This window comes from Plecotus auritus, assembly GCF_963455305.1.
Source record: "Plecotus auritus genome assembly, chromosome: 2".
NCBI classification, from domain to species: domain Eukaryota; kingdom Metazoa; phylum Chordata; class Mammalia; order Chiroptera; family Vespertilionidae; genus Plecotus; species Plecotus auritus.
Window position 1 is genome coordinate 100,775,465 of NC_137771.1, and position 15,458 is coordinate 100,790,922.

At 43.5% G+C, this 15,458-nt stretch overlaps 1 protein-coding gene across 2 annotated transcripts; it reads right to left on the reverse strand.

The window, feature by feature from the left end:
* Nucleotides 1-560: 560 nt before the first annotated feature.
* Nucleotides 561-15,239, reverse strand: IRF4 (interferon regulatory factor 4; the record flags this gene model as incomplete). Of its 2 annotated transcripts, none has more annotated exons than XM_080656095.1 (8): nt 561-1,692; nt 3,551-3,663; nt 6,485-6,838; nt 9,256-9,363; nt 11,723-11,867; nt 12,524-12,612; nt 13,396-13,582; nt 15,009-15,239. In XM_080656095.1, the coding sequence occupies 8 exons, from the start codon at nt 15,225-15,227 to the stop codon at nt 1,549-1,551; spliced, it is 1,359 nt and encodes a 452-aa protein (XP_080512221.1). In that variant the 3' UTR covers nt 561-1,548. The 2 variants fall into 2 exon arrangements, with proteins under 2 accessions (XP_080512221.1, XP_080512220.1); XM_080656094.1 differs by having other exon boundaries at nt 580-1,692; nt 11,723-11,864; nt 15,009-15,227.
* Nucleotides 15,240-15,458: the final 219 nt, after the last annotated feature.

Consider the following 15,458-nt stretch of genomic DNA (forward strand, 5'->3'; position numbering starts at 1 on the left):
AGACGACCAACAGGCACATGAAAAGATGTTCATCATTAATTATTAGGGAAATACAAAACAAAATCACAATGAGATATCACCTCACTTCTGTTAGAATGACTATTATCAAGAAGACCATAAAAAATGCTGCAGAGAATTTGGAGAAAAGGGAAGCCTTATACACTTTTGGTAGGAATGTAAGTTGGTGCAGCCACTGCGGAAAGTAGTATGGAAATTCCTCAAAAAATTAAGAATAGAACTACCATATAACCCAGCAATTCCACTTCTGGGTATATATCTGAAAAATACAAAAACACTAATTTGAAAAAACACGTGCTCCCTATGTTCACTGCAGCATTATTTACAACAGCCAAGAAATGGAAACAACCTAAGTATCCATCAGTGGATAAATGGATAAAGTAGATGTCATATATATATATATATATATATATATATATATATATATATATATATATCTGAATATTATTTAGGTATAAAAAAGATAAAAGCTAAAATTTTGCCATGCACTATAACAATGGATGGACCTTAAGGGTATTATGCTAAATGAAATAAGTCAGATGGAGAATGACAAATACCATATCATTTCATTTATGTGTAGAATATTAAAACAAAAACAACCAAATAAACAAAAACAAACTCATAGACAGAGAACAGATTGGTGGTTACCAGAGAGGAAAGGGTTGGGAGAGGGGCGTGAATTGGATGAAGGGTTTCAATTGTGTGGTGAAACATGATAACTAGACTTTTCAGGGTGGTCACTCACTTTGTAGTGCATACAGATGTCAAATTACAATGCTGTACACCTAACACATATATAATGTCATGTAGCAATTTTATACGAATTAAAAAAAAAAGTACCACTCAAGGGTAGCCCTAATGCTTTTTGGCTCAAGAAGATAGCAACAGAGTCTACCAACTGGCTTCCAGGGGCACCTGAGAGGGAAGCAAACAGGGCAGTGAAGGGCAGGGCTTGGGGGCTACCCTGGGGTGAGACCCAGGCCAGCTGGGGAGATGGGCCATCCAAAGCTGGAGGCACTGTGGTCCAACCTCAGTCAAAGACTCCTTTCTTTCTATAAGCAAGCATTTTGTACAGCAGGCATATCTCCTACATGTATTAATTTGTTTCTTTTGTGAACAGAGTAGCCTCAAATTTAGATTTTACTTCCCTGAGAAATAATACAACACTTCAGTGCTTTCATCACTCTATTAGTGGTCAACACTGAAACACAAGTTTTCTCAGTCTTCAAGAAATAATCCACATCAAATAAAATAAAGCATTTCAGTGAATGTAAACACACCCTTTAGTTAATTTCACAGTTATCACCAATGTTGGCAATCTACGGGAGACCATCAAGACCACCATCCGTTCTTTTGGAATAAGCTTGTCTGTCAATCAGATGGAGCTGATTTTCTACACATATTCCTGCTGAGATTCTTCTCAAGTGTCATCAAAAAACAAAAACAAAAACGAAACAAAATGAAGGGGGTTCAATCAACTGTGGTGTCATAGTCAGATATTTACAACGAAGCAGAATCACTGGACGTTTCTCATTCTTGAATGGAGGAGTGGCGAATGGATCTGTGATAATCCTCTGGACTGCTCATGTGTTCAGGTAAATCATAGCCCCTTAGGAAGTGTCCACTGTTTTGCTGAGCGAAATAATAGAGCTGTCTGGCCAGTAGAGGTTCAACCTTTAAAAAGGTTTGAAGAAGACATTACTAAGATATTCTTTTTAACATCCTGTACTTGGTTATCATTAAATAACTCAATATATGTAAGAGTGTAATAAAGTTAAGTCCAAAGTTAGGTGCTATAACACATAAAAAATTTTATACTTGGGGCCTTCTGAAGAACCAATTTTTGTGCATCTTTCCATACATCAACCTCTAAACAGAATCTACTTAATTTTGGGTTTCAATTGAAGGTAAAGATGATACTTTAAAATCATCTGTCATTAGAAATTTACATTTAACGGAGACTACAACAAATCAGGTAAAATGACCAAATTAAAAGGAAATTTGAGGTCATATTTAGTGAATTTAGGCCACTATGCCAAGAATGAAGGGGATCATCCTGAACAGTCTTACAATTCCAGTCCTAGACCATCTGTGTTTCTTAACTAAAGAGAAAAAGAAAGAAGCAAAATCATCAATAAAACTGCTATTGTGTGAACATTTACTTGTTCCCAAATTAATCTAATTTGTCTATTAGTGTGATTGCACTCAATATTAAAATTTAATTTTCAGCTTTTCCTAAATTACAGCATCTAAAAACACCAAGTACTTTCAGTCAATGCTACTATTAAATTGAGCCTTTATGTTATTTGATATACAGCAACTTAAGCATACTCATATGAAGAACCCAAAATAAATTAAATCCATAATAAGAGGAATAGGAACTTCTGGGCACCCCTCCCCCAAACCCGTTTCCTTTGAGGCACCACAGGGTACAACGTGATTTCAGGGGTCTTCGCCTGGGGAACCCTTCCTTGCCTAATTATAGGAAAGCTAGCGCATCCAAAACCCTTAAAGTCAGATCGATGTAGGAGTTTGTCACCAAGTTCTTAAATGTTATTTATCAATGCCCAGTTTAGTTTGTCATTTAACAATCCCAGTTGTTAACAAGATTATATCAGTAATTATATCAATCATTGGCGAGGATTCGTGAGAAACAGCTGAAGTCCATGGGATTACATTTTTGTTTATTGGTTGTTTTGTTTTTCATTTTACAATCAAGAAGGGGGACTGCATGTTTAAGATTAGATAGTGTTTTATTTCAGTTTTCAATAAGAAACATTATCAGAACTAAAATATGACCTGAATTTTTATATTATGTGGTATAATTTTTTACCTTCGCTGCTCATTATTTGGGCCCATTAATAACTCTTGAAGGTATGTAGCAATGCAAAATTTTCAAATACAAAAGTCCTAGGTATTCAAAACTCTTTTCTGTGGCAAATTAATGTTAAATGTTATCAATATAAACCTCTTTTTCTTTCTTTTTTATGAAAACAGGTGTTTATTTGCCACAGTTGAGCCCATCTTAAATTCGGCCTCAGGATATTACAATGGTCTGATCTCCCTGCATTCCTCCAAATAACACTTGGCTCTTGTTTCCAATAATTATAATTCTTTAAAAACAAAAATCCAGAAATTAAAGGATTTGTGAAACATTTGAAGGAGCTACAAAATACATATTTGGGGAAAACTCCATCAAATGAAAATCAGACAGCATTTTGATTGCAATATTAAACTGAAGAATTTTAAAGGGCAACTTTTAGCATCAATCCTCTTAAATCCTTATAAAATGGAACTATGACAATTTCCTTGAAAAATAAAAAAAGGGACAAATGAAATGGTTGGAAGTTAGCTCCCCTTCTGAGGAGCGGATTTCTAGGACTGGGAACAGGATGCGGTCTCGGAACTGCTCTCCCTGCACGTTCACTGGGTTACAGCCCTCCCTCCCTGTCTTTACAATACTTCTCTAAATAAACCCCTGTCCTTGGTGAAAAACAGGGAGACAATCATTTAGATGGGACTAAATACTCACGTGAGCAGTAATAAGTTTCCTTTGTCTCTGGGGATCCGGAAACTCTTCCCCAAAGCACAGAGTTACCTGGAATCTTGGCAGCGGACGGCCATGGTGAGCAAATGCTTGCAGTTCTGAAGAAACCCCATAAGAAAAAACAAAACAAAACAAAACAAAAACATGCTCAGAAAACCTCATCATTGAGCACACGAGGTTAAACCGGGCAGCAAAAGCTCCGTGTTGATTCTTAAGCCTAAAACAGGAATGAGTACTCTTTACTTCTCTAAGAGGGGCTTTTAGCCCACATGCAAAATTGCATGTACCTGTTCCTATTTGTGCTTTCCTCAGAGGGTGCAGATCTCACTTGATTCTTCAGGGGAATAAGGATTGGAAGTTAAGAACCTTGCTTTGCAGTACTGAACCCATGAGGATGCAAAAGGTAGCAGAAAGGAGTGAAGGAGAAGAAAAAGGAAGAGAAATATAGCCATGTGGAGGCAAAAGAATAATTTATACAAAGAATAAGTTTTCTTTTAAAACAATCAGAATTTTATGACTTGTCCCAGGATTACTTAAAAACCTCCTCTCAAAGCTGTTGATACAATCCATTGTCAATCCAGGACTCTGTGTGACTTGGGCACCACAGACAAGGTCTGTCACCATCCTGGAGACTGAGCCCAGTTCTGGGCAGTGGCATTCACTTGGCACGAGGCCCAAACTGTGTGACTTCAGCAGACTTTTTGCCTGCCTTCTGGGACAGACGATGGTCTGAGATGGAAAGGGTAGCCATGAAGACTAGGGGCCCCACTTTAGTGGAAGCCACCACACCTACCCTAAGGATGCAAAATGGAGAACAGAACACTGTTGGAAAGATGTGTTCAGCACCCGACGTTGAGCCATGTCCCCTCACCCACATTCAAGGTAACTCTCATGCCTCTAGTTGCGCCTGTTCTTTCCGCTAGACTCAAATGTCACTTCTGCCAAAGAAGGGCGCTGACAGTCGCTGCCGTGACTTCTGTAGAACAGCACCGTTGCATCTTTATCAGATCCGCACCCTTGGCGGTGCCTCTGGGGCTGTCCCTGGCAGCCTGCAAATCCTGAATGGGTAGATAGCAAAGATTTCCACTGCTCTCTTCAACTGAAGAGGAGTTTCTAGCTAACTCACTAGACTGACTTCCTGCTTGTTTTTTTCTTCCAGAATTCAAATGAAACCTCACCAACTTACGATGTATAAAAGGCATTTACACCACAGAGGCTTGAGACTACACCTCCACAAGCTCATTAGGATGGCGCGTTGGTACAGTTATCTGAATAAGTCCTGCCTCCTTTGTCCAATACCCTGAAGGTGTCCTGTGATTGTGCAGAAGCTGGTCTACTCGGCTTGTGACTACAGGCTCCTCCCTGCACCTCAGTGAACACTTCCAGATAAGAGCTTGCTGTGGACAGAAAGCACAGCTCTGGGTTACAGAAGAAGGGAAAAGACCAGAGTAATTCTTGCTCACAGATAAACACTAAATTCTAGGCAAGTGAATTTGCAGCCGAGGATGCTGACAGCTGGCACATCATGCCTGCCACTTCTTGCCTGCATCCACCTCTCAGTTCACTGTGACTCAAAGAGGAACTCTGTCTCGTTAGAATGAGAGGCCTCTACCTTCCTAAAAGGTGCCTCGTGAGAGAAACTCAGAGAAGCAAGAACCATTTCCCTGGGTGCCTTAACGAAAGCCTAGCCCTATGGTAGCTTCTGGATCCAAAGAGACCAGGATCCACAGTCTTGGAGGAGATCCAAACCCAGTGGGTACATTCAGACCCCGCTCTCAGGACCCCACCGTGATCACCATGCTGGGCCCCGGACAGAGAGAAGCCTCACAATCCTGCAGCTTGGTTAGGAAGGGGTGTTCAGACGCAGGTGGTTTTGTCACCTGAGGTGCTGCCTTAGGGAACCTGACACAGTACTCCCTCTTACTGTCACAGCTCTGTGGCAGCGTTAATCATCTAGGGAAATATTTGTTTCAGCACCAAAAGAGAATTTGAATGAGCCTAAGCGAATTTGGGCAAGTTAAACCCAAAAAGCTGAGAAAAGGTTAATGTGCCAGAGCATTTTTATTGCAAATGGACTGACTTAAGAGGGATGTTCAGGGAAAGAAGGGCACAAGAAAACCTGAAGACACAGGCGTTTCCGAAGGGGGCACTTTTAAAGGAGTAGGTTAGGGTCAGGTAGAGAAAGAACTGGCAATTAGTGCAGGTTACAACAGCTTTCTCCCTCCCAAAGGGCAGCGTCCATATAGATGGCCACATGAACACTTAGGTTGAAACTTTGGCAATAACTTAGCCAGCAGTTTCACAAAAGCCAGCCCAGGGCTAATTTAATTGTCATGAACTCAAAACTAGGAAAACAAAAGTTACTGGCTCTGAAAAATATGTTTTGAGACACACATATATAGAAAAAGCTCAAAGCCTTCTTATAATTTCCCTCTAAAATCAGTTCAGCCTACTATCCTTGGTCCCATTTGCACAAGGTGACACACCTCATAACCAAGAACGCCACCAATATACTTCTCACAGTTACATTTTTCCTATGACCTTAAAAGAGCTGAAACATCCACAGATGTGCCTGCTCAGATCATACTGCCAATAAGCCAAGAACCTTGTTACTAGGTGACTATTTGTTGAATTCCAGAATTTCAAACCATGAGCCTGGACCACATCCCCCCGAGCAATCACCCTCCTCTTCACATCCTTCTGCTGATGGAGAGGAGCTGGTGGTAAAAGGAGGAGTGAGATGTGAACCAAACAAGAAACCTATTCTGGGATCAGGATTAACAGAAGGAGACCTCTGTCTGGGCGAGTGACCTGCTGTTTTTTGACCACTGGGGCAGACAGGCCAGTACCACCTTATTCTCTCTCTGTAGGCTCATGGGTGTGAGGCACTCCATTCTATCCGATAATGAGGTACATTACCTGATAAAAACTGCTGTGTGTCAAACAGCTTGCAGGTCTGGTCTCTTTCCAGTTTGTTGGGCCGGTCACTGCACAATGCCAAGGGCCCGTCCCAGTAGATCCTGCTCTGGCATAGTCTTTTGGCATAGAGGCCGTCAGGGGCCATCCAGAGGACCACACCCCTTTCCAGGTGGCTCAGCAGTTTCTCGATGTTTTTCCTCTGACCGTTGTCCTCTGGGTAGGGGAAGAGGACTTGGTCCAGGTTACTGACATCATAGGTGTGCCCGTGGGAGATCCGACAGCCTTCAGGGCTGGCTGTGGTCAACTCTTTCACCAGGACTTCGCGGTAATACAAGCAGATGTGGAGTCGGCAATCTGCAAACACAGAGCACTTGGGGTCAGTGCTAAGGGACCAAGAGCATTGCACGCCCCTCATGATGCCAAACTACCACACAAAGTACAGTATTTGGTGGGACACTGCTGCCCCAAGATGCTCCATAGAGAGTAAAAAGTTCCAGTGTCTAGGAAGTCTGGGATCTGCGTGCCTTTTTCTCGCTCCTGGAGATTCACAGACAGTGAGATGATAGAAAAGGCCCACAACTCAACTGGATGTTGTCAAACTCTGCATTTTCCCCATTTATGTGACCATGGTTTTTTGGGGGGTTGGGGGAGCATATCTTTCATTAATTCTAGAAAAAATAAGTTTGACTATTTTTAGAGAACACCACAGTCAAGAGCTTCCTTTCTCTCTCTCTCTCTCTCTCTCTCTCTCTCTCTCTCTCTCTCTCTCTCTGTGTGTGTGTGTGTGTGTGTGTGATGAGATAATGGTGATGTCTAAAACACTAAGCCATGTACCACTGAACAAAAATTCATCTTTAGGCATGACAATCAGTTTTGATTTTGGAGAAAATAAAATCCAAATATAATTTCTACTAGCAAAAAGAGTATAATGATGTTTAGGTGGGGAAGCAAATATATCCACACATCTGAAACTACCCTAAAATGTCAATATGATGCCATTAGGTTAACACACACCACACAAACACATATTGAAGTTTCAGGAAGGCTAAACACTAAGTTAACAGTGGTGATCTCTGGGTGGTGGGAATGTGATGTGTATTTTTCATTTTTGCTTTTCTGATTTTTAATTAGTTTTTTTCACAGCATATATACTACTTGTATAATGAAATTAATTCATGTGGAAAGAAAGGATTCAATAAGACAAATATTCTCAGTGTAAAGTCTGCTGAAATCCCACTAAGCTACATGTTAAAGTTTGAAAATAATTCTAAAATGGTGCTTTCTAAAACATTAAACAAGATGAACCCAGTTATAAAATTTTGCTGATTCCAGAACCTTCTTTGACTTATGACCCACCGACTGAAAGGACCAACCTAGGATGGCAAAGGGTCCCTTAATGAAGCACGAGGACTCTGTGGATAGGCACCAGCTACCCTTCTGCAAATGTATGGGTTTAAAAAGGAATGATAATTGCAGTTGTCTAATAAATGCATTCAACTAATTAATCTGTCTTATGCATTCCAAAAACAGAAACCCACAAAACCCTTCTATTCCTCAATGTCAGGTTTTGAGTCTTAATCCACATACTGTCTCAATTCTCCACTTCAATTTCTGCTGTTACAAACATTGGCGGAGAGTGAGCTGGGAGGACATACCCTGAGGAGAGTGGGCATTGGTCATTAGAGGTGACTTGCAGGGTAGGTTTCATTTCATTATATGTCATCAAAAATCACAAGGTCACAGTGATACAAATAGCTATTATTTCCTACTCTTCAGGCACCCACACAAGTTGTAGGTGCTTAAGAAAACATTTGAAAATTTCTAAAAACAAACAGAAGACTTTCTGCTTGGAAAATCTCCTTCCTCCAACATTCAGGAACATCTAGGAAAAAGGCAGCAGCCTCATTCAGAACTTTGGAACCAAAAAGGACGAAACCACAAAATCTCCAGCTTCCCTTGTAGAGAGAAAGGTGCCCACAACCCGTCTCCCTGAAACCTTGAGAATTTAACTGATTCTGTCACTGATTTTTAAAGAAGCAGGAAGGGGAGCACATGAGAATCTGGAAACTTAAGCTTTTCATTTTTAATATAAAAAACAAATCTCATTTTAAAACAATGCAACACATTATCTAAAAAATAAATATGCACACACCACATACGGTTAGTACACCTTGAGGTCCCTTCCTTAAACAGGTGGGATCTCCAAGGTGCCAGGACTCTTTTAGAAATGAAACCTTGAAAATCAGATCTAAGCCATATTTTCTGCAACACATATCTCAATATGAATGCAACTGTGATGAAGGCAAGGCAGCCAGAACTAGCATCCCCAAGAAGCTGATGAGAACACTGTTTGTGGCTAAACCTGGAAGGATGATCAGCTTTTCAAGATGAGAAGCCCTGGTGCTTTTTTCCAAGAAGATATACTACATTGTGAGGCTGTTAGCTGAAGAGGGGCCAGGTAAAGGAAACTGGGGTGTTTGCATATTCTAGGAAATTCAGATAGATGCTAATGGAGAATGTAAAATGACTCATCCAGCATGTAGAATTGCATCAGAATCCTAAGCTGGCTTCTCGGTGCTAACTTTTCTAATGTTCCTCATCCACAAGGTGGGGAGTCAGGGGTGTCCACACACATCCGGGCACCAGCTGGAGGAAAGTGAGGGCCCACAGGCTGTGTTCACCAACCTCCCCATCAAATCTACCCAAAAGTGAGGTGAGCACCGCAGGCCCCAGCCTCCCTTGGGTGCCTCCAGACCGTAAGCCACACTCACCTGAGAGGGCCAAGGCTTCGGCAGACCTTATGCTTGGCTCTATGGGGATTCCAGGGGCCTGGGACTCAGGCGGGGCACAAGCATAAAAGGTTCCTGTCACCTGGCAACCTGTATTTGCAAATAAAAGTCAGAGTTTGTACACAAATAGGAAGGCCTCCACTCCTGAGGTGTGGCTATTAGCCCCTGGTTGGGGGTGCACCAGTTCTGGGAGGGAAGGGCTTCAGGGCCATTTGGAGCTGACCACTGGCTCTCCCAAAAGGCAAAGACAAGCTGAAGTCCAATGGGAAAAACCAAAGTTGAAGGAGGAAGGAGCCTTTCACAGCTTTGGAAGGAAATTGGGAACGCTCCCACAGTAATTTTCTTCTGTCTTTCTCCTCTCCTCTCCTCTCCTCTCCTCTCCTCTCCTCTCCTCTTCTCTCCTCTCCTCTCCTCTCCTCTCCTCTCCTCTCCTCTCCTCTCCTCTCCTCTCCTCTTTCTTTTTCTCACCTTTTCTTTTCTTTCCTTTTTCTTCCTTCCTCCTTACCTTCTTTCCTTCTCTCTTCCTTTCTTTCTGTTAGTTAACACCTTCATCAGCACACATAATTACCATTACGTGTGTGTGTGTGGTGAGAACACTTAAGATGTGCTCTTTTAGCAACTTTCAGTATCATACAGCATTGCTAAATAGTCACCACGCTGTACATTAGATCCCCAGAACTTACTCATCTTATAATTGGAAGTTGGTACCCTTTGACCACATCACTCCATAACTGATAAACAGGAAAACTGAGACTCAGAGAGATGAACTGATTTAGCCCCGTTCACACAGCAAGTTAACAGCAGAACTGTGAGCTCAGGTCTACACGAGTTCTCACGCCAAAGAGCCCAGTTAGAAGCTGCACTTTATTTAAGGTCAACGAAAGCTTCAAGCTATGCCTGCCTGCCCTGTCTTTCTATGTAGCTCTGGGCATTGTCTCCTTACTGAAGTTATTAATTCAACAGAGCCCGATGCACTGGACATAGGTCTGAATTCCAGAGACAGGTTTAATGTTAGCTAATCTTCCACTATGATCTAGAAAACCCAAATCTACCCAAAAGTGATTCAAACCTTGCTGAAGTCATTATTAAAAGCTAATAAAATGGAATTCTGAGTTCTTCTGTAAACATGCTACTCAATACAGATCTTAAACTTCTTCAATGCCATATGCCAAGAGGTTTGAACAGACTAGAAAAACGGGGACTGACCAAGTCTTTCCAGAACATACAAAAGAATGTGTGCCGATCCATCTCAAGATTTCTATTTAAATAATTAACTCAAAAGTTCTAAAAGCCTGGCACTGGCCAGATAGCTCAGTTGGTTAGAGTGTCATCCCAAGGTTGTGGGTTCCATTTCTGGTCAGAGCACATACAAGAATCAGGCAATGAATGCGTATATAAATGGAACAACAAAATCAATGTTTCTCTCTCCCACTCTCTCTTTGTCTGTCCCCCTACCCACTTCCTCTCTCTCAAATCAACCAATAATTTTTTTTAAAGTTCTAAAAGCTTGTGTTTGCTGTATTGAATACACCACATGAAACTTTCTCTTCACCTAACTAACTAGTGCTTCTGCTGAGAGAACTCATCTTGATGTCTGGGGACCCTATGGGCATGGAACCAGAGCTCATCTAGAATGAGTAAAGTCCTTTGGGATCCAAAACCAGCACTACATACCCTGTGGAGACTGTTTATGTTACTTATTTCTTTATTCCCTTCTTATTATCCCCTCTAATCCCAAGAACAACTACAATGGGTACAACATTGTTTAAGAGAAATATACTAGCTCAATAATCTCCTGGTGCCCCTGTGGAGAGAGGGACTGGGCAGAGATGGAATAAACCCATTTTATAGATGTGTAGACAGAAACAGACTAGCAAAATTTTGTGGCCTCCAGTCAATATTAAGGGACAATTCAGGAGGGAAGGCTGCTAAAATCTACTCTCTCTTTTTTTTTTTTTTTTTTCCTGAAGATTAAAAGTAAAGTTTAAGGTTATTTAGCAAGGGTAAAAAATATTAACCTTTTGAACAGGTAATTTAAAAAACATAGCTAATCAGTTTGACATCTGAAACTGAATCCCAGCCCTTCACTTTCATAGAGTACATTCTGTGAACTTGCCTCTATAAAAAAAATGGAGCAGTTTTTAGCTACCTGAAGTCATCTCCATGATGTTTAAATAAGATCTCACATAAGGAAGTTGTAAGCATAGATCCTGGAACACAGTAGGCCAGGCGTCTATAACCTTTGGTATCCTTCCTCCTAGGACCTTACCATCCCATCGGAGAGGGAACACCCTCATTCACTGTGTGACGTCTTTCCCAGCAGTTCTGATAAGGGGAGAGAGTTGTGGTCTACCCAAAGGACAGAGTAGGAGAGACCAGGGCCCGTTCGCCAGGTGCACTCTGCTGGGTCAGTGGCAGCCACAGCAACCTGCCCCAGCACGGTCCTCACCATTTTCACAAGCTGGGCCTTGCCAGTGGTGGCTTCGGGGTCCAAAGGTCACAGGACATTGATAAGGGATGTCAGGGTGGGGCTGGTCAGGGACGTATTCCCTCCAGCTTCGGTCATGAGGTGTCATCATATAGTTATGGACCTGCTAAAGAGATGAAAGTAACCAGATCAGCAAAGAACAGTTCGTGGGCATTGGAAAGGGAAGCAGATTCTTTCATATCCTCCCAAACTCCTCAGGCAATCTTTTATTTGGCTGGCAGCCAAATCATTTTTTCATCTGGAAGACCTTGGAGTGAATGGCTCATCACACTAGGTGAAAACTATCCATAAAGAATCAAGATAGCACAATGGAGACAGTGATGTAAAGTAATGACATATGTAAAGCTCTATCATATGGTTAAACCTGGCGCCAAAAGTCCTGTAAGGAAATTTGCCATCTCTTCCCCACCAAAGTGAACACCACAGAGCTGTAATTCACATCAGAAATGTCTAAAGAGATCAGCTGCCCCGCGGTTTCACATGATATAAAGTACTACTTCCAAAATCGTCAACTTCCACAATAGGTCTGTTTCCCAGAAGATTTCAGAATCAATAGTGGAAGTCTACACCAATAGGCAGACACATGCAGCCCTCCCCTCCTCCCAACCAACCCCGAGAGCTCACTGTGGAAAGTGAGGCATTCATTCAATGCCCAGGGATTTTGTTTAGCTGTTTGACTGATAACAGAAACAAGTTTATGCTGTTTTTTTCCATGTGTTTTCCCCAGCCTTCCCTTCCAGAAGCCCTGCACCTCCACGGTACCTGAGCTGGGAGTGAGGTGTAAGGAGTCGGCATGGTATAGGGGTGGCTCATGGTCATCTGTGGGTCCTCTAGGGTGAGCTGCTTGGCTCCTGTATGTTTTTGCAAAAGGGAAATGGCATGATGTAAAAAAAGGGAACTGACATAACTAAACATCAAATCTTAGAAAAGATATCTGAGGATTTAATTCCTAGAATGCACAACGCTCTTGACAAATTAGACATTTTTCAGCAATTCTCTTGGGTCATTGTTTGACCATTCCATTAAACTGATTTCTACAGGTCCTGCTGTGTGGAAGGCACCTGGTGACAGAAAGAGCCCCATCAGCAAAACATGCTGCAAAGAAGGTCACCTGTATGGTGTGTTACAATGCAGATTCCTGGGCTTTACTCTGACACACTGTCAGAAGGTTGGAAAGAGGGAGTCTAAATTTGAATAAGCAGCCCAGCTGAACATAGTGCACCCTAAAAGTTGACGTTTTTATTAATATAAATAGTGGCAATATATGAATGTATGAATGTTTCCCTCTATGAAAGGTTAATCATGAAAAACTAATAAGTAAAGCTTTGAACAAGTTCTCCATTTTCTTGTTTGGAAATCTGGCCCATAACTTAATAGACCTAACTGGAAAATACACAGGTGCACACATGCAGGTGTAGACGTGGAATGTGAGAGAGTATCCCTACACTAAAACCACAGGACTTGCAATTAGTGACCCAGAGAACTCGGACAATGAGCCTGCTGGGCTTGACCATGGAGCAGATGGTAGGCAAGCTATTGAAAACAAAAATAGAAAAGTGAGCTTCAGAATGAAATTAAGGTGCTACAAGTATCAGACTGACAATATCCTGTGACCCAGATCGAGGAAGTCCCACCTTTTTTGGCTCCCTCGGGAACAATCCTGTATACTTTGTAGGGGTCTGAGATGTCCAGCTGGCTCCTCTCAACCAGTTCCTCGAAGTCATTGCTCTTGTTCAAAGCACATCGTAAACGTGTCTTCCATGTGGGAGGGTCTGGCTTGTCAATGCCTTCTCGGAATTTTCCTTTAAATAGTGCCCAAGCCTGGTGGGAAAGAAGAGGGGGAAAGTTAAAATACAAGGTCTTTTTTAAAAGAATCTGGAAATTGCAATTCTAAAGGAAAAAATGATAATTCTGTGCTTCCAATTCACACTGTTGCTCAAAATGTAGACCAGAAACACACCAGGGGTCTTCCATGTGCAGCACTGTCACCTCAGTCTGGGTCATTGCTGAGTTGAAGACAAGTAGTGGGAATATTCTCTAAGTATTTGTGACAGGTGGGTAAGATGTGGAGGATCCCTGGAAAAGGACCTGCTCCCCCAGTTTCTGCAGTGGGTTTGATTGGAACTAGGAACAGAGCTGCGTGGTGAGCTGTCAGCCAGTTTGAGGTATTCTGAGAGCAAATTCCCTGAGGAAGTCCCCTTTACCTGTGCAGCCCACAGGTGGTGGGGCTGGGCCCTAATTCAAAGCTCACTGGGAAACTCCTCTAGGAGAAAACAATCCTGACAGGGACACACATAACACAGCAAGAGGGAGACCCAGAGAGGATCCTGGAAGAAGAGAAATATTTAGAGGAGGAGAAAGAGAAAGAGAGAAACCCAAGAGGGTGGGGAGAGAAGAGGCAGAGACAAAGACAGAAACCTAGAGAACAATTTCCACAGAGAGAGAGAGAGAGAGAGAGAGAGAGAGAGAGAGAGAGAGAGGACTTGGAAAGAGGGAGTCTGACAAACAGGCAGAGAAATAGAGAGGGAGAAATAGGGATGGAGGGGCCCAAAGAGAGCTGGAACCAGAGAGTGTCCGAGCCAGAGAGAGGGAATCAAAGAAAAAAAAAATGGAGAGAGACAAATAGCAAAACCATAGTGAAACATGTAAACAGTTCCAGAGGGGGGCGGCGGGGGGCTGGGGGCGGGGGTGGGGTGGGGTGGGGTGGAGTGGGGAGACAGACTGACCAGCACACCCACGGGCTCTCACAAAGACAGAGAGACATAGAGAAACACAAGTTGATTAGAGGAGGCAAGGAAAGACTCAAGAGTATAGAAAGCGGCTCCGATGGAAACAGAGAAACCAACAAAAATGCAGCCAAGAACACTCAAGCTACTGTCCTGGCAAGGCAGGCCTCCCCTGACTGAGCCTCCGGGTAGGGGTACTTCCCTGCCGCTGGAGCCTTCTGCCTCCCTGAGTGCTGCTCAAGCCACACATTCAGAATCAAACCGGCCCTCTCATTTGCGAAATCACTAGAGAAGGTGAAACTTCTCTTCTCCCAGGGCTTTGGCCCATCCACACCTGTTGCTTCCGGGCCGCCCGCCCTGCTGTGACCACCCCTTCTCGTGGGGTCCCGGTGGGGGTTACCCTTCCCTCTTTGAACCGCCCCGCAGGGACTGGGCTCACCGAGGACCCCGGGCTCGGGACCCGTCAGGCTCTCTGGGGCCCTCCCCCCATCCCGACCGCGGGCTCCCCACGTGCGTGTAACCTTAAAGAGGGCGGCGTCCTCCTCGCGGTTGTAGTCCTGCTTGCCCGCGTGCTTCCAGGGGATGCGGAAGATGCTCTTCTCCTCGTTCTCCCACACCAGCCCTGGGTACTTGCCGCTGTCGATCTGGTCGATCAGCCACTGGCGGAGTTTCCCGTTGCCACAGCTCACAGAGCTCATGCCGAACTCTCCCCCTCGGCTGCCACCGCCCTCCAGGTTCATGCCCAGCGCACCGACGGTCCTGCTCTCGCGCCCAGGATCTGCCTCCTGTACTCTCTGCGCTGCAGGTGAGAGGAGAATCTTCCTTAAGCACCGCGGCACAGCGCTCAGGGTACCGATCCCAAACCACTGTGGCAGTGACCACGAGGCCCAGGGTCTCCGAGGCAGCAAGGCGCGCGCTATGAGGTCGGTGTCATCACAGGTCCCTGAGAGAAGACACCCTCTCAGCTGCCG